Below are 26,848 nucleotides of genomic sequence, written 5' to 3'. Positions count from 1 at the left end.
GATGAGGCGGCAAACTGGTTCTGCTGGAATGCAGATAACTTCTTGCCCGGCTCCAGCTTCAAACTCCAGTCTCAAGTGCGGCAATTTCATGCCCGTCCGCAGCGGAGCTCTGCATATTAAATATTTAAGGCAAACCCAGCAGAACCGAACAAACCCAAGCCCAAACCAAACCAAATCGAGACCGAGGAGAGCAGTCCGCACTAATTTAGTGAAATTCGCACACCCTGGAAACGGCAACGACGGCCTGCATGTGGCAACCACAAATTTTAATTAACCGAAACAATGGCGGTGCTGTAACATCAAAGGCAACAACATAATCAGGACGGCGATGCAACCACAATCCTCGGGCGGACCATCGAACGCCAGCTAAATGACCACGAAATTACAGATTCAGGGGAGCGGGCGGGGTCACCGGAGATATCTCTGACTCGACGGGAATCACACAGGACCCACACACGGAATGTTGGTATTACAGTCAGATATTTCCATGATTTTTTTATGTATATGAAAAATAACTACGAACTGGAAATAGGATAATGTGCTAGGGATAACGGAAAATATCAGTTTCACGAGCTTTAAGAGCGAGCTTTGGACATATTTGTAATATGATTTTAATTTGTGCTTGCAAACTAAAGTTTAAATTACCATCAAAATTTATATTTCTAGTGTAAGGATGTTGAAAATAATAGTGTGGATTTAAGCAAACATATATTACTGGAAAGAAAGTATGAAATTCCTGTTCGCCAGTTTTTACTTTTCAATAAAAATAATAGTGTGGATTTAAGCTAACATATATTACTGGAAAGAAAGTATGAAATTCCTGTTCGCCAGTTTTTACTTTTAAACAAATAAATGGGAAAGCTAAATGTGTCTGGAATTTATTGAAAATATCGAAGAGAAAACAAAAAACCTGTAGTACATTCCATCTATAGCATAAACCACTAAATATTAAAGTATTCTCTCCGGTGATGCCATCCGATTTAGCTCGAGTATGAGTCACAGAAATAGCTGACCTTGATCCGCTTTAGTCACCCTACAAGCCACCTAAGGGACTGAGTGGAGCACTGAAAAATGCATTACGCAGCTCCAATCGATAGTTGGCAGCGTCGCCTATTTTACTGCTGTCACTGGTGCTGCTGCTCGGGGCAAGGTCGTCCAAGTGGGCGTTATGCAGGGGGAAAACGGTGACCAAATGGCTGGCAGAGCAGCCTTGGCTGCTGCCACAGGCGCCACTGCGTCAGAGGATTCAGAGGATTCCCAAATGCAGGCGGCCATGACGTCAGGCTGTGGAATGATTCCAAAACAACCACAAACAACGCAAAGGCAATCAACTGCCACATTCCCAATGGGCGACGACTGATGGATGGAGGTGATAAATGATTGAGGCCAAGTGCAAAACATCACAGATACTTGGCTGCTTAATTTATGACTTCGCAGATGAGTCGCGCTACAAATGGCATTTAATTGCCTCACGTTATGCTAAGCAATGCAAAATAGCAAATGGAATTAATAGTGGGGAATGTGCAATAATCTGTTGGTAAATGTTTTAAGAGCTCTTAATTAATTAGTTCTCTTCAAATTATTTGCATATAAATATAAATAATAAGTAGCTTCCCAGCAAAATGAATATTTTATGGGTTAATATTTGCTAAAATATATTTATAATTGAGAACATAAAACAAGCTTTGTTATTTAAAAGAATCAAGTAAATAAATGAAAAATTTGTAGTTCATACAATTAAATTGAAATTTAAATCTGCTAACCAAGTTCCGTGTTTTTTCCGCCAAATTTCCTGGATAAAAATATGAATATTGCATATTATATTAATTACAGTCGTCTCTGTGTCGCGGGTTTTGTTTGCTCTCCGGCGTCAATTCAAATATTAACCTGTGCACCCGTAGTCGAGCATTTGTGCCCATCATGGGCAATAAGAGTCATTAAACGAGGCGCCATTGCGATCAGAATGGCGGCAGTCACGGCAATTGATAGGTGCGGGCGGCGGAGGAGGAGGCGGTCCATTTGCATTGATTAAATATAGGTATTCGAGCGCTTTCTGATTGAGTGTTGTGCAAACAAATGATGATCAAAATGGAGGAGAGCAGCGGACAAATTATACATTTGCGGTGCAACGGCATTTTAATGCAATTCGCACACTTATTGCATTGCAATTTCGCAGCAAATTGCAATTAGCGGCCATTTCAGCGCATTTCCTCAACGCACGCAGCATCAAATTAAATGCGAGTGCAAACTCCCGGATGAAGAGGCTGCCCTGATGACCGGGTGACTAGATGACTGGATGACTGGGTGACTGAGTGACCCACTGGCGGAGCGGCGGAACTCCTGCGATGCCAATTGTCGGCCCTCGAGAGCGTCTGAGTGCCGGACTATTTGCCTAATGAAAGCATCCCCGGGAACAGAGCGAAACGAGGAGCAGCGAAAGTAGCCCACTCTCTCAGGCCACTTAATGGCTCTATTTGCTTGCAGTGCCCAGTGCCCAGTGCCCAGAGTGACCCACTCCACTTCCACTCTCCGTACTAGTCCAGACCAGCCTCCCATGACAGTTGTGCAATGGTCACTGCAATACTGCAAATTATTGCACTGCGGACACCAGCGGACGCAGCCCACACTCGGCTATATTGCCACATGATTTATCAACTGAAATCCACACGCGAATAGAATTTATATTCGCTGCTTGACTTTGCTTTTTTACTGACAGAAAACACTTATAAGAATCTACAGTAACTATATTTATTATATTTATTTCTTCGCATTCAGGGGGGCTATAAATGTAGAGGAATTTAAACTTACTTGACAATTTCTTTTGCCAAAAATTTAATATAATTAAATAGACATAGAAACATTTTTAAGATCTATGCTATTTTATTACTTTTCGAAGGTTTTTTTTTAAAGAACCGTGTAGCTAAGGCGAGTAGAGTAATGCGAGTAGTTAAAAACGAGTATAAACTTGATAAAGGTATTATGTTTTAAAGAAGCGAATAGCTATGGCGAGTAGCTAAGGCGAGTAGTTAAGGCGAGTAGCTGAAGCGAGTAGCTAAGGCGAGTAGTTAGGCGAGTAGCTGAAGCGAGTAGCTAAGGCGAGTAGCTGAGGCGAGTAGCTAAGGCGAGTAGCTAAGGCGAGTAGCTAAGGCGAGTAGCTAAGGCGAGTAGCTAAGGCGAGCAGCTAAGGCGAGTAGCTAAGGCGAGTGGCTGAGGTGAGTACACACAGAGTAGCTACGGCGAGTAATAAGAGCGAATAGACTCGTTCACTCTTTGAAATCTTATTTCTCTTTCAAGATTAAAAGATTAAAAGGCATGTACTTTAAATTTTATTAAAACTCAATTTTATTATTATTATAATCAAAATGTTTTAATTTTAATTCCCACCAATAGGTACCACATATTTTTCCGACTGTATTAAGATTTAGTGGTAACAAATATGGGTAATATACCCACGCCGGTGCCACAGATTTGGCGTTGTGTGGGCCCCAGCCCCGTCAACCCCATTGATAAGACTTATATATCGGATAAGTGCTCGTTTCGATAGCAGCCGTCACAATGTTTGACTTTTATGAAATAATTTACTTACAATTCGCACGTGTCAATCGGCAATTGTCCACGACAATTGTGCTTGCCGCCGGCAATTAGCGATGGGAGCTCATTCCCACACCGCCCGGCTGATTTATGGATGGGCAGGCTCCAGCCATTATTCCATCCATCTGGGTTCCGCATTCCTGCCTACGGTTATTAATGCTCATCTGCCATTGGGCTTCGACTGAACGGAGGAGATACAGCCAGATGGAACACCATCACCATCTCTCATGGATAAATTACAGAGTCATTTGCATGGGCTCTTTCAATCTATTCTAATTGAAGGCAGGAAAAATGTCGGAGAACAAGGAGCAATTAGAACTGTATAAGGCTCTATTAAAATACACTTACATGTGATTAGGCACTGGGAAACGACGGCATTAAATTGAGTTCAATTACAAGAATTTAACTATTCAATTAATTTTTTAATTATTTTACACAGCCACAGATCAGTAGAGATTTCAAATGGAAATTACAATTACTCAACGGAATAAAGACGCATTTTGCAGTTAATGAAGTTCCATTCGATTCCTCAGTTCAGTGCGCTTTAAATAGCTTACAAATCCGTGCACAGAAAGCAAAACAAATTGCAGCCGAATTAATTTGCATCAAAGAACGCATTAAGGGGGTCTTCTCATTGGGCAACTTTTTTTTTCGATTTTTTTTTTTTTGCATTTATTTATAGCTTGGGATGGTGTGTATATGTCCTTAAAAGGATTTTTAGAAATTCGAAATACTTTAGAAGATACAGCCTTTTTTGTGAAGCAAGTTCTTCGCAAAATGAGCTTTTTTCAAACTTCAAACGCGTTTATCTCGAAACCACGTTTTTCGAACTGGCGGCCATGATATCTCCAGTTCAACTGAACCGATTTTCATGAAACAAAGTGGAGTCGACGCAGAATTGTCACCATTCTCGGGTGACGGAACAGATTTTTTTTCAATTTTTTTTTTCTATTTTTTTTTTACACTAAACTACAAAAAAAAAGCCCGAAATCGAAATTTTTTTTTTGAATGGCCGCCATTTTGTTTAAAAAAATTAAAAAAAAAATCTGTTCCGTCACCCGAAAATGACATCAATTCTGATTATAACCCCGTTTTTATTTTTCATTTCGGACGCTCTGGAGACCCTGAATCGTGGCCGCCAGGACGACACCTTTTTTTTCGACCACCAAGTTTGAAGTCTCATTACTCTTTGAACAACCCTCGTATCGAGGCAAGAACAACTTTTTTAGTTACTTTGAACATTTTTGAATACAATAAATAAAAAAAGTTTTCAATTATTCTTTGCGTTTTCAAATAAGAATTTTTTTAAAAAGGGTCCAAAAAACGGCTTTTGAATGAGAAGACCCCCTTAAAGGCATAAAAAACTAATGGACTTGAATAATTAAATGGTGACCTGCATTCGGCTGCTAATCACAGCTCGTTTCGAGTGCTCGTGGTCGTATGTCGAATGGCAATCACTAAAAACTGAAATGCAGTAAATGAATTTGTTAATGGCCAGACATTAGCACACGCACTGGGCCAGTCATCTAACATATAAGACTGCAAATTAAGTTATTTTTTACAAATATTCGCTGTGACTTTTATGGAAACAGCATTTATGAATTTGCAGATATATTGTACGGTACTAAAATAAAAATTACCATCAGGCACAACATTACTTATTCATGGCTCGCAAAAGCACACAAATAATAAATTAAAGCTTGATTCTACTTTAAATGCTTCCTAAAGTTGCATTTAAATCAAAAACCGTTTTAAAGAAGATCAATATATTCTGCAAGCATAAGTGAAAAATATGGAAAACAGTCCATTTCCATTTCCATCAGAATATTTCAATAAAGCTCAAAAGAAGGCCTGCAGAAATTGACATTATTCTTGGCCAAGATGTTAATGGAATATTGGTTATATCTTTTAAATTTTTTTAATTTATTGCCATCATAATTGTCATCAGTAGACACAACATATTTCTGGCAAACAAGCCAGAAACAGTCATCACATTCGAATAAAAAATCCATCGGTAAATTTAAATAAATGTCAATAAGGCCCAATGAGTCCCATTTCAGGGGATTTACTTAAATTTGCATCAACTATTTATGAATGTGTGTTTGCGGGTTCATGAATGTAAGTCAGGGCGGGTCAAGGGAGGCATCAGTGTGTCAGCCCGGCAGTCTGTCATGCCGGCTGCTGACAGCTCCCAGCTCCCTTGCCGGGAGTTCATGGCTTACGCCATGTGACGTATTCGCCACTGCGCTTCATTATGCAGCCAGTGCAGAGCAGAGGTCCCACAGTAGTCCCCGCCACCTCACCTACAGTCCGGAATCCTGGGCTTGCCATACAGCCATCCTTCCTTCCTATCTACCTTCCTGCACAGGGCCAGATGCCGGGCATGCTTTTGCCTTCATGGGCCAACATCTCGCATCGTCCTGTAAGCAGTGATGGAAGTTGCATATGAAATTGTACCAAGGATCCATATAAATACTTTAGGGGTCTCCATAAATTAAGTATCCCGATTGATTTGATACCTTCAACAGCTTCTATATGCATAATTTATGATGTTCTTATGGGAAATTCTATAGGAACTTGTTGTAAGTTATTCAGAAATAATAACTTTTCCAAGTAAAATTAATCAATTTGTGGCGGACTTTCGATATTTTTAAACTCTTAATTATTCTTTAGTTTGCTAAGGATATATTTTCATAATGTATCATATAAGCCAATTGTTTACTTAATAATTTTTAAATATAAAATTTTGTTTTAAAGCCACATACATTTTTCTGAAAAATGGCTCAACTTAAGTTTGAAATTGTTCCTGTGGGTCCTGCTCATGCTCCTTGCCCATGTATACAGTGTGCTGTTTCCTCGTATTGTTGTGGGTGGCGACATCTGCGGTGGGTGGCGCCCACAACAGTGGCGCATTATATAATAATGCATGAGGAGGGCTTTGGGTTTGCGGCCACGTTGACCTCACCTCACAGCGTCATCGCATCGCACTGCATCCGCTCGGCTATGTGTTGGGCTATGTCAAAATTGTTCGACAAGCTCGTGTACTTGAACTGTCAACCTGTGTGTGGGGTTGGGCTGGGATTGTTGTTGTATCCTGTTTACGTGCCGGTGCCATTCTTGTATTTGGCGGGCTGGATTAACTATCGAGCGGTTTTTGCACGCCTTTGCATATTTATAATTGCTAGTCACGTTCGGGGGCCAAGTTTGTTTCGGTTTAAACGGTTCTTTGAACTTGAAGCGATTTTTGAATATTTAAAATACTTTTCGGAAATTCGAAAGCGTCAGGTGAAGTGGAAAAAGTTTCCAGGAGTTTGTTTGACAGGATTCACAACATGTGACATGTTTAAGAAATTACATAATTGCTTAAACATTCTAAGAGCCACTAATGGAAATCGATAGTACATATTGAAATAGGAATGTGATAGTAAAATTTTTTTAAAAAGGTTGCTAAGGCTTATGTAAGAATTATTTATAAATGATGAATCCATTCAAGGCTGTTCAAGTATTTTTTTTTTATTTGCCCATTATAGTTGCCGGAAAACGACTGCTGCTGAGTGCCCTCCGAGAAATTAAAATCTATTTTCAAAGTTCTTCGAAAATAAACAAAAACTATTGTTCGATGTATTTGGCAGTTGAGCCAATTAACCCGAAATTAATGGATAAACAATGTAATGTGCGACTCTGGTCATTGGGAATTGTTTGGGCAACCTGCTCGTCGGCTGAGGAACGGAATAAATTAATTGCAGTCGCCAGCGGGTTCGCCGCAGGTGGGCGTTGGGAGTGGGTGGCATCGAATGGGTGGCGAAGCAAAGGAGGCACAAGGACGTAGGCCCGAGAGGCGCCATGCTGCAGTTGCCGAAACAACAAATGAAAATAGAACTTTAATTAAAAGCCAAGGGAGCCGGCGGCAACAGCAGCTCTGCGAGGGGGAAATAAAATAAGCCAACATTCTAATAAAGAAAATAGTAGTTCACCCACACAGCCCCTTTCGGTATCAACTACAAATACAGAGGCACTGTGAGAAAAAAGTGATTGCATTTTATTAGGGTATTTAATATTATTATTACAAGTAGTTTTACTTTCCAATCAATCTGTAAACTTGTATTTTTATTACAAGATCAGTATGAGTTTGTTCTTTGAGTTCATGGACTTTTTCTCTTGGTGCTCCATTACGAGCACAGGGCGAACCGCGGGTGCTCTCTGCTATTTAAAGTCCATCTGCAGTTGGCCTTATTTCAGGGGGAGGCCATCAAGGGGTCGTATCTGGCGCTTTAAGATTGTTGGGGGGAATATCCTCACATCGGATGCGATGATACAGATACATATGTCAGTCGGCGGCGGCTAAGCACGCTCCAAATGGCCCGAAGGCGACGGGGTTCTGGCAGGATTCTTGGCTCTGAGCCTTTCTGAGCTCTGTTGTCGCAGCTGGCTCGTTTCGTTGACTTGGCGGCATTAAACCGGGCTAAAAACCCCGGCTAAAACTAAAACTAATCACGGCGACGACTGCAACACGCGCTGGCTGGCAAACACAAAACGAAGGACAGGTGAAAGAACGCCTCGAGTAGGCTCTCAAGACTTGGTCCACACTTTACTGTGAGGGCTTTAAGATCGCAACGCATTCATCGAATTTCGCAGCACTGCGCCCGAACTCGTACAATTTAATTAGTCTAGTAAGACTTCCTCGTTCTCCCCCATTTCTATTAGGGAAAATAATTAATGAATTCATCTGGCCTAAGTGCACTCCCATTATGCTCGACGGCCGCGCGGATAACCACCACTGTATACTATATATTCGCCATAACTACCACGCCAATGATGATAAAGTCGCCGAGTCTGTTGACTTTTGACGTTGATGAGTGAGCAGGAACAACTGCAAAAAGTACTCAGCATGGCACATATGCCAAGGGAACATGAATGCCATGATTACAGAGCTGATGAAATATGCATTATCTGTTGGCTTGTGGACAAAAGTTTTTGGCGAAAATAAAAGTTGGAACTCGGTATTTGTCTTATTAAATGTGAAAAACTTTTCAAGAATTAGAGTTGAGTAGAGAAATTGGTTCTAAGAACATTTCAAAAGGCTTTAAAGCTTTAAAAGCGAGTTTATATAATTTGAATATCTCTTTAGTAATATTAATTACTTAAATTTCTAGTCTTTTATCCTTGAAAGTCTCTCATTTTATTGTATTTTATATCAAAACCTACGTTAAAGAAATACAAAGATATTCAGAAATTCTCCATATTTTATTAGTTCAGATGTTAAATAATAACATTTTGCTAATATTGCCTTCTATTTTATTGCTAATTCTGTGTCCAACTTTAAAGGCAAACTAATTTGCTGAGAAAAACAAATGGAAAAGCACACGAGTATTGTTTTAGCTTTTTGGTAAATTATGACCACAAGGTATTTATCTGTAGAATTATCTCATAAGAGCACTCTGTTACGAATATATTTGAGTATTTATATCCGTTTGAGGTTGAACAATGCTACCGAGAAATATTATTTTCAAAAGCTATTCATAATCTTTAGTCATCGCGGATTTTACTTAAGTGATTCTATAATTTGCCTTCCTCCAAACGTATCTATATTTACCTAGCGTCATAAATCTCAATGAAAACGTTTAGGAAGCGAAAAAATCAGACGCCTACAGCGGGATTATCACCCTGACAAGAGATATATAGCATATATAGCATGTACATATACATGTGCGGCTAGGCCTAAAATTAAATTCTCACCGCCGATTTTGGCTCAGTTTGCGGTTTTCTTAGCATTCAATTTTCGCTTTAAGGGAAAACTAGCTGGAGCGAATCCCATGGAGTCGTGCCCATCAAAGTGTGCAGGCCACCTCCATTCCGGCCCGGAATTGCACCGGGATTCACCGAGCTCCCCCCTGCGCAATCAATTGCACATTGTGCACGTAGAGAAGCCGAAACTATGTGCGTGTTTTGGTTGAATTTCCTTGGACGTAGGAAAAGGTCGGGACCTGGTTTTTAGGGGCGTGTGAAATCGAAACCATTGAAACCGAAAGCACTGAATGAACTGAAACTTCTGCGGCTCAGCCTTGGGATCGAATTGAATTTTCGGTGGCACGCCAGGCCACAAACTTTTGCGACCCATGTGGCCAAGTAACTGACCCACATCAACCCGCAAAAATACGAAAAAGAGGAGAGAAAATCACAGAATGTCTGCGAAAGATTTTTCATGTCGTGTGCTGCTGGCTGGGTAACCCAAAAAAATTGTATATATAGAAGGGAAAAACTCGGGAAAGTTTCGGACGTTAAAGCTACTGGGCACACACTTCATAATTGTATGCGAGTTCTCTGCAAAGTTGTGGCTCCGGGGCCAGAAAAAGTTTCAAGGTGCAAGTGCCAACGCGGCGTATACGTCATAAAACCGCATTGTGGCCTGTCGACGGGGAGAGTGTGTGTGTGCCTGGTCAGCTCTGTGAATTGGTTGTGAAGCATCTGTTGAAAAAATATACGTACTTGGCGTTGAATGGCAGAAAAAAATCGATTCGAGCTGCACTTTGTTCATTAAGCCATCTCCTGTCGATGAAATGCAAATGGAATGCGAATAGGCGTGCAAAACCCACATGGCCAGTGACATCTTTATTAAAGCATGGCTCTTTAAGTTATCCTTTAGCTGTAAAACTTCCTGGTCGATATGGGTTTAAATAAAATTTTAAAATAAATATTAATAAAAGGGAGTTTATCAGTTGAATCGACAATAAAACCGCTTTACTTTTACAATGCCTTAAATTTATTTGCATAAGACACACCGTGCCCTGTGATAATCGCTGTTATTTAGATATTAACTGTATAGTCTTACTAATTATAACTTTACAACAGCAGTCGGTCGTTCAGAGTTAAACAGGACACCGTATCCGAGCACCTGGCCTGCGTGGCGGTGGTGCAAAGGTGAGAAGTACTGTCAAAGTATGTGGATCCTGGGCAGCTGTAGATGTTGCCATAGAACACGCCAGCATAGACATAGCAATAAACGTATCTAAAATAATATTTGTTATTATACAAGACTTTTCTATCAGTATCTGCATTCTCCATGTACTCACTGCTTGCAGGTGGTTGAGGTAACTCTTCCATAGGGAAAACGCCCCGTTTCCTGGATGGACTGACAGTACTCGGTGGCATTGGTTATGGTTGTGCTTCCACAGGTTCCCGAGTCTGATCCCGAGCAGGTCACGGTGTTCGTTGTGGGACTGCCACAAATATTAGGGTTATCCAAGTTGCAGACAAGGTTCGAACCGCAAGTTCCACCAATCGAAGGACTCGGCGTGGTGGTTCCCAGGCACAAGGCAAAGGTGTTCCTGCTGGTGCAGGCGAATCTGTTGTCGCTGCTGCATTTATTGCAGCCCTGACAGGCGATCGAGGTGGAGTCGCTGCTGCAAAAGGGAGATTCCTCCGTGCAGTAGGTTCCACTGGGACAGGTGTACAAGTCACCTATGGCCAGCAAATCCGCTGAGCAGAACTGGAACTCAGTCGGCGATACGCAGGAAACTCGGGTGGTCGTGGAGCACTGATTGCAGACAGCCTGGCAGCCCAGGACTGCAACTCCCAGGAAGATCAGCAGACGCAGCATTTTCAAATTCAACTGAGGGAATTTCCGGACCTGCATCCGAATTTATTCAGTCGTGGTTATCTTATCCAAGTGCAACTATTCCCAGCTGATTACTAATCTTTGGGGACATAAAAGTATTTTTTATAAATCTTGACTGTTCTTTATGTCATGTGATAGAAGAAATGTCAACGAACAGCGGTAATTGGGAGCCTTTAAAAAATAATAAACTTTATTTACTCTAAAATGGTTATATTACCGTTTACATGCTGTTTCGGATACCATTTTCTAGGAATTCAGCTTTAACAACCGTATAAAAAAGAATACAAATTTTTAGTTAAGAAACTGAATAAGCCTTAAGAAAGAAAATATATCATTTGTATTACAAACATGATCCTAATAATTGGACCACATTTTGTGGAATATAATTCAAGGTAAACTTAAAACTTGTTTAAAAGCTAAAAGTTTTCTACTAAGGATTATTAAAGTCAAATACGAAGATACACTTCTCATAGCATTTATTTAATTGAATTACTCGGTTATTTATATAATACTTCTTTTATATTAGTTTTTCTTCCATTTAATTTATTAAAATCGGGTGTTGCAGGCTTAGATCTATAGGTTTGTTAGGTTGTTAGGCTCAAAGTGGCCACACCGGAAGTGCATCGTGGGGGAACCCCAGTTCCGCAGAGTCTGGAGGTGCTGTTGAAGTAGGTTAAGCCAGGACAGTCGTAGAGACCTCCGATCCAGACACTTGCATTCACGTGACAGTAGATGTACCTATTGGGAATGTGAAGTAAAATATTCAATAAAGGCTACTTAGAGATCCAGTTCTATACTTACTGCCTGCAGGTGGTTGTCAGGTCAATGCCATAGGGAAATCTTCCGCTCTGCTGGATGGTGGCGCAGTATTCCGTGGGTGTCATGGTAGTGGGATCCACTCCGGGAACTCCGTCATTGCTGCCCGGGCACGTGGCCTGAGATCCAGTGGCGGTGGTGCCGCATATATTCGGATTGTTCCAGTCGCAGACATAGTTCGTTCCGCAGTTTCCCACGATCTGTGATGGCGTAGTGCTGCCCAGGCACAAGGCAAAGGTGGTGGCGCTTGTGCAAGCAAAAGTGTTGTCCGCATTGCAGGTGCCACAGCCCACGCAGGATCTCAAGCCTTCGTTGGCATCGCAGATAGCAGCATTCGCCGTGCAGTAATATCCCGTGGGACAGTTGTACACGGCTCCCGTTGGCAGCTCCTGGGCGGAACAAAACTGGAAGGCAGTGTTCGAGACGCAGGCCACGTTGCTATCCCCAGAACAGACATTGCAGTCCGACCGAATGCCCTGGATAAATATCCCCAGCACAACAGCAAGTCCCAGCCAGATCAGCAGACGCAGCATCTTTGAGGCCAACTAACGATATTGCAGCTCGGCAGCTGACTTTATGCCTTCGGATTTATCTTATCACGCTCTGAAAACTAGAAAACTAGACCTTCCAACAAAGAGCTGTAAATGCAATGGGTTTAATGAGTAGAATTAAGTATACTTAATAGTTAAAGTACATTTACTCATGGGAAGCTAATTAACTAAAGGTGTTAGCAAAATTATCATAAAGTTTAAAATGTAAATATTCATTGGTCTACTTAAGTTTTAGGCATTAAATTATATTTTTTATATATTTTTTAGGTTTCTAGATTCATTTTAATCAATTCCCCTAATGCACTACTATTTCGATCATTTTGGTGAAAAATCTTTATTTGTCGGGAAGGCTAATCCAATATTCGCTAGAATTTTTATATTATGTTTATGTCTGGGTGACAATGATGTTGTTTTTTTTTTTTTGTATATGATCGGAAAGGAGGAACTCCTGACTAAAATTATAAAATCTTCAAGGGTATTAGAAAATTGTTCACATGTATATTCTTTAAATAGTTATAAAAGGAAATGAAATATCTCTTTCTTTTGTCTAGAAAAGATTTAATTAAATGTTCCTAAATTATCATGCCACGTTTCTTGATAAATGAACAGTCTGATTTTTTACATCACGTGCTTTCCCTTACTCTTTTTATTTTTATTACTTGCCGCTCACAGATCACGCCAGAAGTGCGAAATCGTAAAGATAATGACGTACGAAACTGTAAACAAGTGAGATTTATTCATTTTACAGGCTGTGCTTCTCAAGAGATAAGATTGCATCGAAAAGTGCAAATAATTTTTTACAATTTATATATCAAATGCAAGAAGAATATTTGGTTGTACTGCAGACCAAAGTGCTTGGATTAAAGTAAGGTTTGGTGGAAGGACACAACCAGACATTTCCCGTCCAGCCCGTAGACTTGCGAACACAGTAGATATATCTTCAGAAAAAACACATTAGATAGTTATTAAAATTAACTAAAATCAGAAAACTCACCGGAGGCAGCTGGAGTCATTGGGATATGCATAGCGACCCGTGGAGGCCTTCAGGCTGCAAAAGCTCTCAATTTCCGTGGAAGTATCATAATACGAGCAGGTGGCGCCCGTGCCATTCAAGGACGCTCCACATATGATCGGATTGTTGATGTTGCACACCTGTCCCTGGGTGCAGCTGTACACCGTGCTCATCACATTCACACCTAAACACACAGCAAAGCTGCTGGGACTCGTACAGGTGAACGGCTGGGTGCCATTGCACTTGCCGCAGTCCACACACGCGACCAAGGCCTCATTCGAGGTGCACAGTTCAGCGGAACCCGTGCAGTTGGTATTATTCGGACAGGTGTAAAGGGGTCCCGTCGGAATGTCGTCCGTGCAGTTTTGGTACTGAGTCCTGGACACACAGGCCGCCTTGGTGTCCGAGGAGCACGTATTGCACTCCGCCCAGCCGCAGACGAAGAAAATGGCCAGCAGGATGCCCAGACACAGCAGCTGGCGAAGCATCTTCGAGAGCAACTGCAGCTATCGCCACTGTGCAGACAGATTTAGTACGCGTCTTATCCAGAAAGTTGGTCAAGATTATCATTATCGTAATTGCTACTGAAATTATAACACAGCCATATAAATATTTGAAAAGTGTTTTACAAAACATTCTCATTGCCAGCGAAAAAGCTTTTCAACATGTTTTATATATGATTTATTTATTACTTACATTTATGGATTTCTAATGTTTTCTAAATGTTAAAATTTAAACTTTAGTATATATAGTATGAATATTTAATCTAATTTTTGGGACCAAATTACTACTACTACTACCTATTTATTGATTAAATAGGTAATATGTGTTATAGAGAATACAAAATTATAGTATATTATTTAAAAAAAACTACCTTTTAGAACCCATATTGTGTGGGAATGTCTTAAAGCCAAATGCCTCTGATGCATTTTTTCCCTGCCAAGTGAAATAAAATCCAAAGTCGCCGGAAAGTATGCTAGGCTTAGCCCGACGACCCAGCCAGAAAACCGGGAGCTTATCTAAATTGGAGCAGCCGACAAGGTCCCGCTGCCCGAGGTCTTTACGGATTAGGGGCAATCTGCGCACTCTTCAAAACAGCTGCCGAAAAAAATAACAGACTATTTAAGCCGTCTGGCTGCTGGCCACCAGCATCAGTGGAAAGACAATCGCAGCCAGAAATGTCGCCTAACCGTATTTGCTTGCCACTTGGCATGGCGCTCGTCCTCGGCCTCGTCCTCTCCTGTCTGGTGTCCCCGATTCGCGGCACCTGCAACGTGTGCAATGCCGCCAACAACCTGACCTGCTACTCCGCGACCCAGATGCAGGCCTGCCAAGTGGGCGTCCTGGCCACCGCGTCGCCCGCCGCCTGCCCCGACGGCTATGTCTGCGTCAGTGCATCCAGCGGGGTGCTCTGCCAGCCGAAAGGGGAGGCCACGTCCGACTGCCAGGAGTGCAACAAGTGCGACTCCAGCCAGACGTTCGCCTGCACCGGAACCGACAGCTTCGCCCTCTGCCTGGGTACGTCCACCGTGCAGGATTCGACAGGCACCTGCGCCGAGGGCTATGTGTGCAACGTCAACGATACCCAGATATGCGGTCTGCCAGCGGATGGGGTGAGTTCCGGGTTATTGAAGGTATAGAGTGTGTCATGAAGAAGAGTTTGCTATTGCTAAAGGGAAGTTCTACAAGAAATTGAAAGAAATAAGAACTGAGAAAGCTCCGGAGAGGAAATTAAATGTCAGAAAATATGATACGTTTACTGGAGATGATTGTGATAATTGCACTCTTACCTTTGAATATATTGATTGCATAACAATTTCCCTGAGTATTAAAAGTTTTCCAAAAATAAATATTAAAGAATATATGGAAATTCAAAGCTGAGCTCAAGCTTAATTTAGCCTTATTAAAATATTTTAGCTTTCAAACTCTTAAAAATAAATTTTCTTTCTCTAGGTGATGCCCACCTGTTCGTATGCAGATGGCACAACCACAAGCACCACCTCTAGCACCACTAGCACCACCGCAACCACAGCCTCCACACCTTCCACCAGCTCTGCTTCCTCGTACTGCAAGGCAGTCCAGAAGCAGGGAAACTATGCGGTGGGCAATGACGCCTCTACAACCTGTCGCCAGTACATCGCCTGCTCCCTGGTCAGCGGCAGCTGGGTCGGCAAGACCTACACCTGTCCGGGCAGCATGTACTTCAGCCGTGCCTCGGGACTGTGCGTAACATCCTTGCCCTCGACTTGCTCCACCAGCGGGAGCTCCACCACTTCAACGACCGTCGCCCCCACAACCAGCAATCCCGACGCATACTGCCAGGCAATGAAGGCCCAGGGCTACTATCCGGTGGGCACGGTGGCCAGCACCACATGCCACCAGTATATCTACTGTTTCCTGCTAAGCGGTGTCTGGAACGGCCAGATGTACACCTGTCCGGGAAACCTGTACTACAACAGCGCCAGCCGGACCTGTGTCGCTGCCCTGCCCTCCACCTGCTCTTCCACGGTGGCCAGCCTAACCCTCAACGGAATCCTCTTGGATTAAAAGAGCTTGGCCAGAGGCAGAGTATTTTGAGGTTTATTGTTTGGTTCTCTTGGGTTAACTCTGAATACAGTAGCCGGGATTCACGTAGACGCAGCTCTGCGTTTGGGAAACGAAGAAGGATTTCTCCGGGCAGTTGAATTCCTCAGATCTGATAAGCGTGGTATTTTTAAAGTAGCAACTAATGTAGCTGTAAAGATAATGGAATTAAATTTATTAAAGGGGAACTTCACCGGTGGAAAATTACGCCCATTCACGCACAAAACAAAACCATAACAAAGATCACGTTGGGAAGATCTGCTCACTTTAACTAATGTATAATTTTTTAGCTAAATAGGAAAGACTCACCGCTGACAGTAGGGATCCGTGGGAATTGTGGGAAAAAGCCCGCTCACTTTCCTTTGAGAGCACATCTGGGCGGGAGTCAGAGCAGCCACCGTGGTGGACTCCTCAGTGGTGCTCTCTGTGCTACTATCAGTAGTGGAGTCCGTGCTGCTCTCAGTGGTTACTGCTGTGGAGGCAGTGGTGGTGTCCACTAGCTCATCGCTGATGTCACAGGTGACGGTTTGGCTTTTCTCCTCGTCCACACAGATGGCGGTGCTGCTGGCATCGCAAACCTTGCCCGAGGGGCAGTAGCCGAACTTTCCAGCGGGCCTGGTGGCTCCGTAGCACATCTGAAAGATGCCGCGGCTCTGGCAGGCGAACAAGTAGTTGCTACTGGCACTGCACTGGCCACACTGCGAGGTGTCACCGCAGCTTGGAGGCCGCTGACTGCTCTTCTGGACACATATGGCCGTTAGATTTGTGCAGTCGAAGCCATCCAGGCAATGGTACAGCTGATCCCGATGAGGGGTGGCATCTGGAAAAATATTAAAACCATATTAAATTCTTTTTTGTAGGGGAGTAACTTTAAAGTTTAAACTTACCGCCAAAGCAGAGATAAAAGGAGGTGGAGTTTATGCAGGCTACCTTATTCGACTGACAGACATTGCAGTCCGACATTGTTTGGACCACAAATAAGGTCAGAAAAACCTGAAAAAATTAATTTTGTTGAGATAATTCCACCACTTAGCTTTGCTTTGGGTTTCATAGTTATGAAAGCCAACATTTCCTATTTAGATATATTAAATTGAAAGTTATTCATCTTATCTTTATCCTGGAAATTATAGCTGCACCCTTAAAAAATTAAAAAAGTGTATTCCATATTTGAAATGGAATTTCAAATGGTAACAGTGATTACTTCAGAGATTTTCAGGCTTGATTTATATATTTCTTAATCCAAATTTTTGTCAAAGATTTGTGTTAAAAATCAAGGATATCCTTTACCACTGCTAGTCCTTTAACTAAGTACTCCATCCTTTGGGCCATTTCACTTCTAGTTCCTCTGAACTGCTCACAGTCAAGATTCTGCGGCTACTAAAGTTGGCCTAAGATTGTTCCCGGTTTGGTACGCCTATTTCGGTCTCCAATGTTTATCTACTCTTTGCTTTTCTCCGCGCCTGCTAATTGTTTTATTTGACTTGGCTTTCCACATGATTGCGGTTTTATGGGCACTCATCCCGTGATGGTAATGTTTCTAGCGGTTTTCGGCGGCAGGCTGCATCGAAGTGGATTGAGACGTGGGTGCGGGCATTGACCAGGAGTCGACATAGTCGTTAATTACCAGTCTCCAAACAGGTGGAACGACTTGCGACAAGAAAGTTACTTAAACTCTGTACTTTGCCGAATTCTTAAAGTTGCGATTTGGTATTTAGACATTCACTAAACAAATATTAAATAGGACTTGAGGTTATTGACAGCTAACGGTAGGAAATGGGTTAACCAAATTGAAGGCATATTATATAACAAGAAAACAAATGTAGCAGGCCAATTGCCATAAGTGGGGTCTGGGCACACGATTCGATGAGTTACGCTCTCTGAGAGAGCAGGTTACTCTCTCTCTCTCAGAGAGCGTCGCTACTGGTTTTCGGGGTTGAAGAGAGCTGCCTACGGGCAGCGAGATCACTGTCATTCGAGCGAACAAATAGTAAAGACGTGTGGGTGTAAAAGAATTAAATAATAAAGAAATAATTAATAAAACATCCTGTCACACAAATTATCAACATCCTTTTATATATTAATACTATCTCGGGAGTAATATGTAAACATTATCACAGAGTGAGGTCATCGGATGCACTTTCCAGCTACTTGTTTTATAATCTTCATATATCTAAAAGTTAAACCTCTGCCAACTGTTTGCTACTTAAGCTTATTTAAAAAGTGCATTTTAGATAGCTGCTTCAGTCAGCTTGCAATTGCCGGAACCTGCATAATGCAGCACTACCAGTTCTTAAGAAATCTGGTAACTAAAATTTAGCCAAAGTCCTTTAAAATATCTCGTTAAATTCCAAATATTGTCTAGTGCTTCTTGCTGGCCATCTGTGGCCTGTCCGGCGTGGTCCTGGCCGCTTCAACGTGCAATACTTGCCAGGATAACAATGTCAAATGCTTGAACGAGACGCACTTCAGCTTCTGCTCGAGTGGTGTGGATCCAGATCAAGTAATTGGATGTCCCGATGGCCAGGTCTGTACAGCTTACCAAAGGATATGCATGCCACAGGGAGCCCCACCCTCTTGTACGGAGGTGAATTGCCCCGCCTGCGATGGATCCTCGCCGTTCGTCTGCATTAGCAGGACCACCTTCCAGACCTGCAATGGCAAAGAGCTGGGCGAACAAATTATTAAGTGCAAGGATGACACCTTCTGCTCCATGAGCTCGGGCAAATACTGCGTCGACCGCTGTGTAGCCTTAAACTTGCAGTCCACTTTTGAGTGCGACAAAGAGGCCACTTAAAAAGCATTACTTATGAATTCAAAATAATTCCATAATTAGCTGGAAGTGATTGTTTAACCTTCACATTCAGAATAAATAAGTGAATATTGTCCCATAAAGGCCTTAAGAATCTTATTATTAAAGTAACTCAGCCTCTATTAATTCGATTTCTTTTAATGTATGTATAATATTTGTTACAAGGGAGTATATGCTTTAAAATACACAGTACAGGCTTAATTAGTGCAACCTGCCAGGGCTGGTTTTACGGTTCCACAATTGTTGTTATCCGCATTGAAATAGGGCCGATCTGCGGTGCAGTTGTACAGTAATCCCACATAGCCAGTGGCTTTTAATACGCAGTAGATATAACTGGAAAAATTAAGTAAAGTCCAAGTTAGATTAAAGAAGTGTTACATATAGTAGGTGTAATGGTAGACTTACTTCGTGCAGGCTGTGTCATTGGGAATGGGATAACGACCCGTAGAGTTGAGGTCTTGGCAGTATACGGCCTCATTGAAGGTCGGTGCTGTTGTACTAGCAGTAGTACTATCCGTAGTGCTATCCGTAGTGCTATCCGAAGTACTTTCCGAAGTACTTTCCGAAGTACTCTCCGAAGTACTCTCCGAAGTACTCTCCGAAGTACTTTCAGAGGTACTCTCCGAAGTACTATCCGAAGTACTCTCCGAAGTACTCTCCGAAGTACTCTCCGAAGTACTCTCAGAAGTACTGTCCGAAGTACTTTCAGAGGTACTCTCCGAAGTACTATCCGTAGAAGTATCCGTGGAGGACGTTCCCGTCGATGTCTCAGTAGTAATGGTTGAAGGTGAAGTATCTGAGGAAGTAACGGTTGAAGAACTCTCTGTGGAGCTCTCAGTACTGGCAGTGGTGACATCGTTATCATCCGTTTCCAGAACCCGATCGCATATAACCGAATCACCCACTTGGCAACGGGTAATGCAGGGATCTCCTAAACTTGCGTCTTCTACACTGCATACGTAATCATCAGAGCAGTTTAAGTTATCCCCGACAGGCGCACCGTCGCTGCAGACAGCAAAGGTGGTCAGCGAAGTGCAGGCAAAGATGCTTGATCCAGTGCAAATGCCACACTGGGAAACGTCACCACATGCCCGAGGAACTCCCGTACTGTCCGGCATGCAAATGGTGCTGTACTCCGTGCAAATGGGCTTGTCCTCCGGGCAGGTGTACGTGATATTCTGGTCCCTGACACCTGGAGAAAGTGAATTGAATTTGGGAATCTGGCTGACCAATTTTCAAGAACTCACCATCGTAGCATATCTGGAACTGGCCTTCGGCAGTGCAGGCGTGCGCATCCACACACTGATTGCAGACGGCGTCCACGGGTTTTCCTGGGACCAAGAGTGCCGCCAGCAGAAGTACAAGTTTCAACGCCTCCATTGCGAGTTTTCTAATGAGTCGCGAAGGAGCAAGCGCCCAGCTTTATAAGCCCCAACGGGAGACATATCTTTATGGCAATCTCGGGGCCATAACACTTATCTCTCAATGCCGGACGGATCATAAAAGGGGCTTCCTAGTAAGAGGTAATCTTCGGGTAGCACGGGAGCTCATATATTTTCTAACTTAACCCTATAATAAAGCAAAGATATCTGATGTTTTTCTCTGAGATCGGGGGAGAGTCTGCTCATATAAAAGCGTGATGCGTGGTCGGCACTCCAGTTAGTCAAAGTTAAAGCCAGCATTATGCAGCAGTCCCAGATCCTGAGAAGTCTGGTGAGCATACTTCGAACTTTTATTTGAGAATTAAGTGGAAAGTATAATTCTTATACCTGTATCATTCCCAGTGCCTCTTGGCGGTCTTCAGTTCCATGACCGCGGTGGTGCTAGGAATATGCGACAGCTGCCAAACCAACAATGTGGCCTGCCTGAACGAAACCCACTACCGGATGTGCTCCGCCAATGTGGCGCCCAATCAGATCCTGAAGTGCGGCGAAGGCAAAGTCTGCACCGAGTATACCGCCATTTGCTTGGACGAAAACGCCGTGACACCCGCCTGTCCTGCCGACGGAGCCAACGGATCCTGCGAAACCTGCGACGGCACGAACCTCTTCGTCTGCACCAGCCGCACCACTTTCCAGATGTGCGACGGCACCACTCTGACGGATCAGGTCACCTATTGCAAGGATAACAAGGTCTGCTCGATCTCTTCCGGAAAGTACTGCGTGGATAGCTGCGAGATCACGGGCTCTGTGGAGTGCGACAGGGCTGCTCCATAAGGAAGAGAGGTTCTTCTTTATTGTATAATATCAAATTTACCGAATAAATAAAGTTTTTTATAATAACTAAAATAAAACAGACGACTTCAATTTAAATAATATAAATTTTGCAGGGTGTTTAAAGGGGAAGTCTTATCTTTATCCACAGCTTTGTATATCTTATCAGTAGCGTGTCAAGCATTGAAGATATGGTGTTCATGGTTTTGCTAACTAAATTGTGTGAGCAATTATACTTAACTGTTATTATCCGAGCTTTCACAGTAGCTAAGGGATGGTAGTTACTTACTTTTACTTTAGGTAACAATCGATAATAAATTAAACTTTTCTTTTCTTTATTATTAAACATTTTGCGTACATTATTATGTTTTACTATAGGTTACAAAACGCTTTTAATATTTAATCTAATTAATAAATTTATATAAACTTTCGTAATTGATTATTTTATTTAAGGCATTTATTTGCTTTTTCCTTGTTTGCCATGACCTTTGTTTCCTATGACTTCAGCAAAGTAAATATTTGTCTTAATTTACAATAATCTAAGCTCTCCACTCTTTACTCTTTGCTCTAACTAATTATCCTTCACAGTTTGTTTATTAGTCATGCCCGCATAATTTATTATTTGCGAATTACTCTTACTTATTTTCGGAATAGTTTTCCACGGAAATGGCAGCCTTGAAGAGCTGCGGCCATATATTTCATGTTACGACCTTCCAGCTAAGAGCTTATCGTTGTTTTGGCCACATCTCCTCGCCTTACCAGGGCCAAAAGCTACGCAAATTCTGTTGCGAAGGTCAGTTCTTTTGCCCGCCGAAAAAATAAAACAAATATATTCTGATGCAGCATAGTGAGGTAACTTCATCAATTTTAAATAAAACCCTAATTGAATTAAGCAATTTAATTGACATTGACCCAATTACGCTGGAGGTGTGTGTAATCAAATTAGACATGTGAAGCAATGACGTCAAAGTGCTGTGTGTAGGAGGAAGCAGCCATAAAAATTCCGAATGCTAATGGGTATATGCGGTGGCAGCATTTACCGTGATTGCCCCTGCTGCGTACGACTGATGCCGTAAACAAAATGCCCCGGCACTTTCATGCTCGAGTTTTCGACCTGGCGAGGAGTTGCTCCACATTTAATGGTCGGCACAGAGGTGTGGAAAACAAATTCGCAACAGGAAGCAAACGTGAAAGGCAAGAGCGCAGAGATGGGACCGCCTCCCATCGAAAACAGTCAACAAATCTGACAAATCTACACATCCCAGGCAAGTGCACTTAGAGAAATGGCTCAGAATTAATTTTAGAGTTATAAGAAAGAGCTAAATATTATATTAAAAAAATATTTGAGGCATGTGCATAGAAATAACAAACTTAAAGAAGTGTTTTATTAGTTGGTGTCTGTAAATGAAACCTAAATAAATAACAATCAAAAATATTAAATCTACAAAGACCCTTCTTATAATATTTAATTAAAATTGAAAACAAGTTTTCTGTATTTCTTAAACATAATATAAATTTTTAAAGGAAAACCTCTCATACTTTATAGAAAAGTATAAAATCTACTTTTCACTTATTTCTAGCAGTGCACCCGGCTGATTGTGGCGCATCTAATTGTTGTCGCAGTTGCGTTTTGTTATTGTAATTAATATTCAGCTAAATTCAGCTGGGCTTACTAAAACTAAAAAGCGAAAAGCGTTGAACAAATTGCGGTCATTAAACTTTTTGCCACGCCAAGTGAAATAAATTGTCGCCCTCGCAAGCGCTGCCTGCCATAACAAAGTCACAAATCAACGCGAGTGGATCTGCGTGCGGATTCAATACAATTTTTAGCTCCGATCTCCCTGTGGATTACCATCAACCATGATGCTGCTGCATCTGCAACTAGCCTTGCTTCTTGGCCTCTTGGTCCTGGCCACCTGCAAGGTGCACAAGCAGACGGCTTCGAGAGGTTGGCGGGACCTGATTTTTGGCAGCAAGTGGCTGACTCCTGCCCCGCGTCTGAGGGAAGCTAAGTGTGGGTTCGAGCAATAGCAAAGATAGTGTTTTAAATCGAGAGAAATATTATTAAATTACTCCCTTCAGTCCTGCCCATTTTCGCCCTGGTTCCCATCGGTCCTGGCAGCTGTTCAGCGCCATCGGGTGAGCAGGGAAACTGCATTCCCAGCAAGGACTGCGTGCTGCGGAACGGCATTCCAGCGGGTCCCTGTGGCGGCGGCTACGGCGTCTGCTGCATCTGTGAGTTATCAGTGGAGAGTTTGTGGAAAATATAACATCTACAACTCCCCCACCCTCAGTTCTGCAGACTTGTGGCGGTGTGATACGCGAGAACTCCACGTACTTTGTGAATCCCAATCATCCGGATGTCTACGACGGCACCGGAAGCTGCCAGGTGACGGTCCAGAAGCTCCACCCGGATATCTGTCAGCTGCGCCTGGACTTGGATATGTTCTCGATAGCGCCTCCTGAGGCAGCCAATCATCTGTGCAATCAGGATCAGTTACTCATTTCGGGCGGCAGTCCCACACCAACGATTTGTGGCAGCTCAACGGGAGATCACAGTGAGTTTGTATTTAATATTTAAATATCTTAGAATATATAGAAGATATATTTAAAAAGTTTACTTATATAAGAGTTTGTTTTGAAATTTAAAAAATTAAGTATAAAATACTTCACTTTCACTTTCCCGCAATTTGATTAGATCCGATGTAAATTAAGAACCGTTTTTGTGAAGCAATTATATATTTGTTCCCCGATTTCTTTGTTGTGATCATAATTAAAGAACTTTACAATTTACAATTCATTAAATAGCTTTTATAATGCCGATAGAAATCTTATGAACTCCCAACAAAAGAACAAAAGACAATTTATGATCCGTGTTGCTAACAAAACGCTCTCACTTTCCAATGCCAACCTTTTGTGTCTTCCGCAGTGTACATTGACGCGGGTCTGGGCCAGAGCAATCCGATCGTGCTGTCGGTCATCACCAGTGGCAGCTTCCCGCGTCTCTGGCGCATCCGCGTCACCCAGATCCATTGCGGAAGCATCAGTCGGGCGGATCAGGGCTGCCTGCAGTACTACACAGCCATCAGTGGGCGCGTGAGGAGCTTCAACTACAATACGGTGGCCGGGAGGCAGCTCTCCAACCAGGACTACAGCATCTGCATCCGCAACGAGCGCAACTTCTGTGGTATCCAATATAATACTTGTCCGGATTTGGAAAATAACCGGTCAAGGGCCTTTACGCTTTCCGGTAACTCGAACAATCCTGTGCCCACTATGGTCGGCGGCGGAGGAACAGTGCCACCCAATCCCAACGGCTGTGTGAGCGACTGGCTGCTGATTGGGTGCATTCGGTCGGCGGACAGGATTCCGCCGCTGCCGGGCTGCGAGGATCGCGTCTGCGGTGGAACGTTCAGTGCCGAAGCCGGAATGCTGGCCAGAACGGTGCAATGTGAGAATACCAACATTTTCTAGATGATTATAATCTTTTTTATATAATTTTGTATTCCCTTCACAGCCAGCGTTCGTCCCTTCCGTCTTTACTTTCACACAGACGGCGTGGAGGCCCCCAATGACATCGATAATCGAGGCTTTTGCCTTGATTATGTCCAGCAACCTTGCACAAGTGGATATTAGCCTGGTGCCTAAAAGCATGCTTCAAAATTCAATAGCAAGCAAACGCGTTTTAAATCGCTGGAAAAATATCACATGAGCGCGCTGGTAAAATCGCCTGCAAAACGCGCACAGTTTTCGTATGTAATAAATATGTTTTATTTATTGATTTTCGTAATTAAGTTAGACATAGCTTTTAGATTAAAGTTAATTTAGAAACACACAATATCGTGTCGAGTGTTTTGGTACAAATTTAACGACGGGTCATTGGGATATCGAAATTTTTCTCTCGAATGAAATTCTAATATTAAAATCGTTTTCCAACTACTAATACAGGTTTATTGAATTACGTTTAATTAATAATACTTATCTGAAGCAAAAACAAAAATAGTTTAAATAACAGAAAAAAACACTGTGAAAAACGCTTTTCATTAAGGACATTTTCGTTGATCTTGCTTTGCTGATTGCTTGCTTGTCGTATAAAAGGGATTTTCTGGATTTTGGGCTCTGGGTTCGCTTGCTCGCCTGAGATCGCCAATTTCAGTCTGTGCGCGCATTGCCCGACTTGTGACGTCACTGGGATCGGGTTATCATTATCTCGGGTGCGATGCGGGATGCGGGGTTCTCTAGGGGGGAAATACTCTCCTAATCCTAATCCTAATCCTAATAGGTTTGTATCAAGGCAGCCACGTGCTGTTTCTCCTCGTCGGTCAGACCGTTTTTCAGCGTGCGACGCACTGTAAAATATGAATGTATAATATTATTTTAAAATTTATAAAAGGATATGACAAATATAATTTAGTATGTGGCCAACATGCCGTGTTAGATGTTTGGGTCATGCAGGTCAAATTAGTGGCAGATATTTTTGAAAATCCGTTAGAAACGTGCTACAAAAGTTTATATATATTTACAAATCGGTATTAGGTTTAGATCCATTTTTCCCATGCATAAAAACCAGATCTTCATCAAAATAGGATTTCCACTTTCGATCAATTTTGATACTCGATAAATAAAACTTAATCGAAACTGAAAATCGGTAGCCCGAAAAAACAAAAGCTGAATAACAGTTTCAGCCAAAAGAAAGTTGGAACAAAGGAATATATATAACAAGGTAAAAAATCAACTCAATTCAATTCACTAACCAAAAAGGTAAAACCTAAAAAACAGTGGCTGTTCTTTTGGCAACGGTTACGGCTACGGTTAACACTAATGGTTACGGTATCGGTAACAGTATCGGTATCGGTATCGGTAACGGTATCGGGTTCTACGGCGATGGTGCTCTTTCAACTGTGAATCCTTCGCGCGTGCGGCTGCGCTTCACTTCAATAGTCAATAGTTCAGATTGTTGGGTTTGTTTATATTTTTTATTGGTTGGATTGGTGCGTTAATGGTAAAAGAACGAAAAGGAAATTAAATTAAAACCCAATATAGGCAACAGATTCGTAAGCTTCGTAAGGCAAAACTAAGGGGGTCACAAAAAAGCTGAGAAATCGAGGGGCAAAAAACTGCAAGGTTTTTCAGTGTAATTTTGGAATTTGGAATTTGGAATTTTGTGTGGGGAAAGAAATCAAGAAATCTCGTAAGTTCATTTGATTGTGTCTCTTGTGGAATTATTGGCGGTGTTCTGTGTATGTTTCTGGTTTCTGGTAGTGTCCAGCTAGAGGTTATAGACATAGCGCGCTGTGTGTGATTCGAAAAGATAGACCAACACCTCTTCATTAAAACGTATTCTCACTGGTCGGAGTAATGGACTTTGATCTCGATGTAAATTTTGAGATGTGGCTGCCTCAACTTACATGATTTGCGATCCGCGTGTCGCGTCCGCTTCCGTTCCCTTGGCGTGGTGCGGGTGCCCGGCGCCTTGGTGGCGGTCTTGACCAGAGATTCCAGTATCTCGTCATCCCCGTCGGTGAATTGCTCCTCGCTCTGGCGGGCAATCGGCGAGCGGAGCTGTTCCGCGCGACGTCGGCGCCAGGTGAGAGTGCCATCAGCCTGATCTGCACTGGGTGTGCCCAGAAGTGATCTGAAGTAGGAAGGAGTATCATT

The 26,848-nt window shown here is 42.5% G+C and overlaps 10 protein-coding genes across 18 annotated transcripts in view; 4 read left to right on the top strand and 6 right to left on the bottom strand.

The window, feature by feature from the left end:
- Positions 1-10,283: 10,283 nt before the first annotated feature.
- LOC108077487 (uncharacterized) lies at positions 10,284-11,210 on the bottom strand. Its single transcript, XM_017170810.3, has 2 exons — positions 10,662-11,210; positions 10,284-10,597 (listed from the first exon to the last, which is right to left on the bottom strand). The coding sequence occupies exons 1-2, from the start codon at positions 11,186-11,188 to the stop codon at positions 10,432-10,434; spliced, it is 693 nt and encodes a 230-aa protein (XP_017026299.1). The 5' UTR covers positions 11,189-11,210; the 3' UTR covers positions 10,284-10,431.
- Positions 11,211-11,665: 455 nt separating this feature from the next.
- LOC108077485 (uncharacterized) lies at positions 11,666-12,580 on the bottom strand. The gene is made up of 2 exons (XM_017170808.3): positions 12,008-12,580; positions 11,666-11,944 (listed from the first exon to the last, which is right to left on the bottom strand). The coding sequence occupies exons 1-2, from the start codon at positions 12,553-12,555 to the stop codon at positions 11,791-11,793; spliced, it is 702 nt and encodes a 233-aa protein (XP_017026297.1). The 5' UTR covers positions 12,556-12,580; the 3' UTR covers positions 11,666-11,790.
- Positions 12,581-13,282: 702 nt separating this feature from the next.
- Positions 13,283-14,097, bottom strand: LOC108077494 (uncharacterized). Its single transcript, XM_017170819.2, has 2 exons — positions 13,568-14,097; positions 13,283-13,511 (listed from the first exon to the last, which is right to left on the bottom strand). The coding sequence occupies exons 1-2, from the start codon at positions 14,071-14,073 to the stop codon at positions 13,385-13,387; spliced, it is 633 nt and encodes a 210-aa protein (XP_017026308.1). The 5' UTR covers positions 14,074-14,097; the 3' UTR covers positions 13,283-13,384.
- A 657-nt stretch (positions 14,098-14,754) lies between these two features.
- LOC108077501 (mucin-5AC) lies at positions 14,755-16,132 on the top strand. The gene is made up of 2 exons (XM_017170829.2): positions 14,755-15,198; positions 15,539-16,132. The coding sequence occupies exons 1-2, from the start codon at positions 14,764-14,766 to the stop codon at positions 16,130-16,132; spliced, it is 1,029 nt and encodes a 342-aa protein (XP_017026318.1). The 5' UTR covers positions 14,755-14,763.
- A 34-nt stretch (positions 16,133-16,166) lies between these two features.
- LOC108077469 (uncharacterized) lies at positions 16,167-17,931 on the bottom strand. Of its 3 annotated transcripts, none has more exons than XM_070285701.1 (4): positions 17,793-17,931; positions 17,056-17,161; positions 16,478-16,988; positions 16,167-16,319 (listed from the first exon to the last, which is right to left on the bottom strand). In XM_070285701.1, exons 2-4 carry the CDS (start codon positions 17,129-17,131, stop codon positions 16,187-16,189), a joined length of 720 nt encoding a protein of 239 aa, XP_070141802.1. In that variant the 5' UTR covers positions 17,132-17,161; positions 17,793-17,931; the 3' UTR covers positions 16,167-16,186. The 3 variants fall into 3 exon arrangements, with proteins under 3 accessions (XP_070141802.1, XP_070141803.1, XP_017026276.1); XM_070285702.1 differs by having other exon boundaries at positions 17,370-17,900; XM_017170787.2 differs by having other exon boundaries at positions 17,456-17,900.
- A 406-nt stretch (positions 17,932-18,337) lies between these two features.
- Positions 18,338-19,103, top strand: LOC108077478 (uncharacterized). Its single transcript, XM_017170799.2, has 2 exons — positions 18,338-18,470; positions 18,531-19,103. The coding sequence occupies exons 1-2, from the start codon at positions 18,441-18,443 to the stop codon at positions 18,960-18,962; spliced, it is 462 nt and encodes a 153-aa protein (XP_017026288.1). The 5' UTR covers positions 18,338-18,440; the 3' UTR covers positions 18,963-19,103.
- Positions 19,098-20,379, bottom strand: LOC108077477 (uncharacterized). The gene is made up of 3 exons (XM_017170797.3): positions 20,225-20,379; positions 19,383-20,169; positions 19,098-19,310 (listed from the first exon to the last, which is right to left on the bottom strand). Exons 1-3 carry the CDS (start codon positions 20,355-20,357, stop codon positions 19,175-19,177), a joined length of 1,056 nt encoding a protein of 351 aa, XP_017026286.1. The 5' UTR covers positions 20,358-20,379; the 3' UTR covers positions 19,098-19,174.
- Positions 20,380-20,612: 233 nt separating this feature from the next.
- LOC108077495 (uncharacterized) lies at positions 20,613-21,270 on the top strand. The gene is made up of 2 exons (XM_017170820.2): positions 20,613-20,690; positions 20,762-21,270. The coding sequence occupies exons 1-2, from the start codon at positions 20,661-20,663 to the stop codon at positions 21,191-21,193; spliced, it is 462 nt and encodes a 153-aa protein (XP_017026309.1). The 5' UTR covers positions 20,613-20,660; the 3' UTR covers positions 21,194-21,270.
- A 1,701-nt stretch (positions 21,271-22,971) lies between these two features.
- LOC108077500 (uncharacterized) lies at positions 22,972-24,944 on the top strand. The gene is made up of 5 exons (XM_017170828.3): positions 22,972-23,204; positions 23,273-23,425; positions 23,485-23,748; positions 24,120-24,641; positions 24,708-24,944. The coding sequence occupies exons 1-5, from the start codon at positions 23,051-23,053 to the stop codon at positions 24,824-24,826; spliced, it is 1,212 nt and encodes a 403-aa protein (XP_017026317.1). The 5' UTR covers positions 22,972-23,050; the 3' UTR covers positions 24,827-24,944.
- A 171-nt stretch (positions 24,945-25,115) lies between these two features.
- The window catches only part of Fhos (Formin homology 2 domain containing), a 46,403-nt gene continuing 44,670 nt past the window's right edge, over positions 25,116-26,848 (bottom strand). For 4 of the 7 annotated variants that reach the window (XM_017170872.3, XM_017170869.3, XM_017170874.2 and 1 more), the window contains 2 exons: positions 26,599-26,825; positions 25,116-25,539 (listed from right to left, as the gene is read on the bottom strand). In XM_017170872.3, the coding sequence (XP_017026361.1) occupies positions 25,466-25,539; positions 26,599-26,825 (301 nt within the window). In that variant the 3' untranslated portion in view covers positions 25,116-25,465. Of the gene's footprint in view, positions 25,540-25,944; positions 26,123-26,343; positions 26,483-26,598; positions 26,826-26,848 lie in introns of those variants that run through there. The other 3 variants (XR_001770807.3, XR_001770808.2, XM_017170871.3) reach the window with 2 other exon arrangements.

Source organism: Drosophila kikkawai, chromosome 3L (genome assembly GCF_030179895.1).
Source record: "Drosophila kikkawai strain 14028-0561.14 chromosome 3L, DkikHiC1v2, whole genome shotgun sequence".
NCBI classification, from domain to species: Eukaryota; Metazoa; Arthropoda; class Insecta; order Diptera; family Drosophilidae; genus Drosophila; species Drosophila kikkawai.
This window is presented reverse-complemented; position numbering and strand designations above follow the sequence as displayed.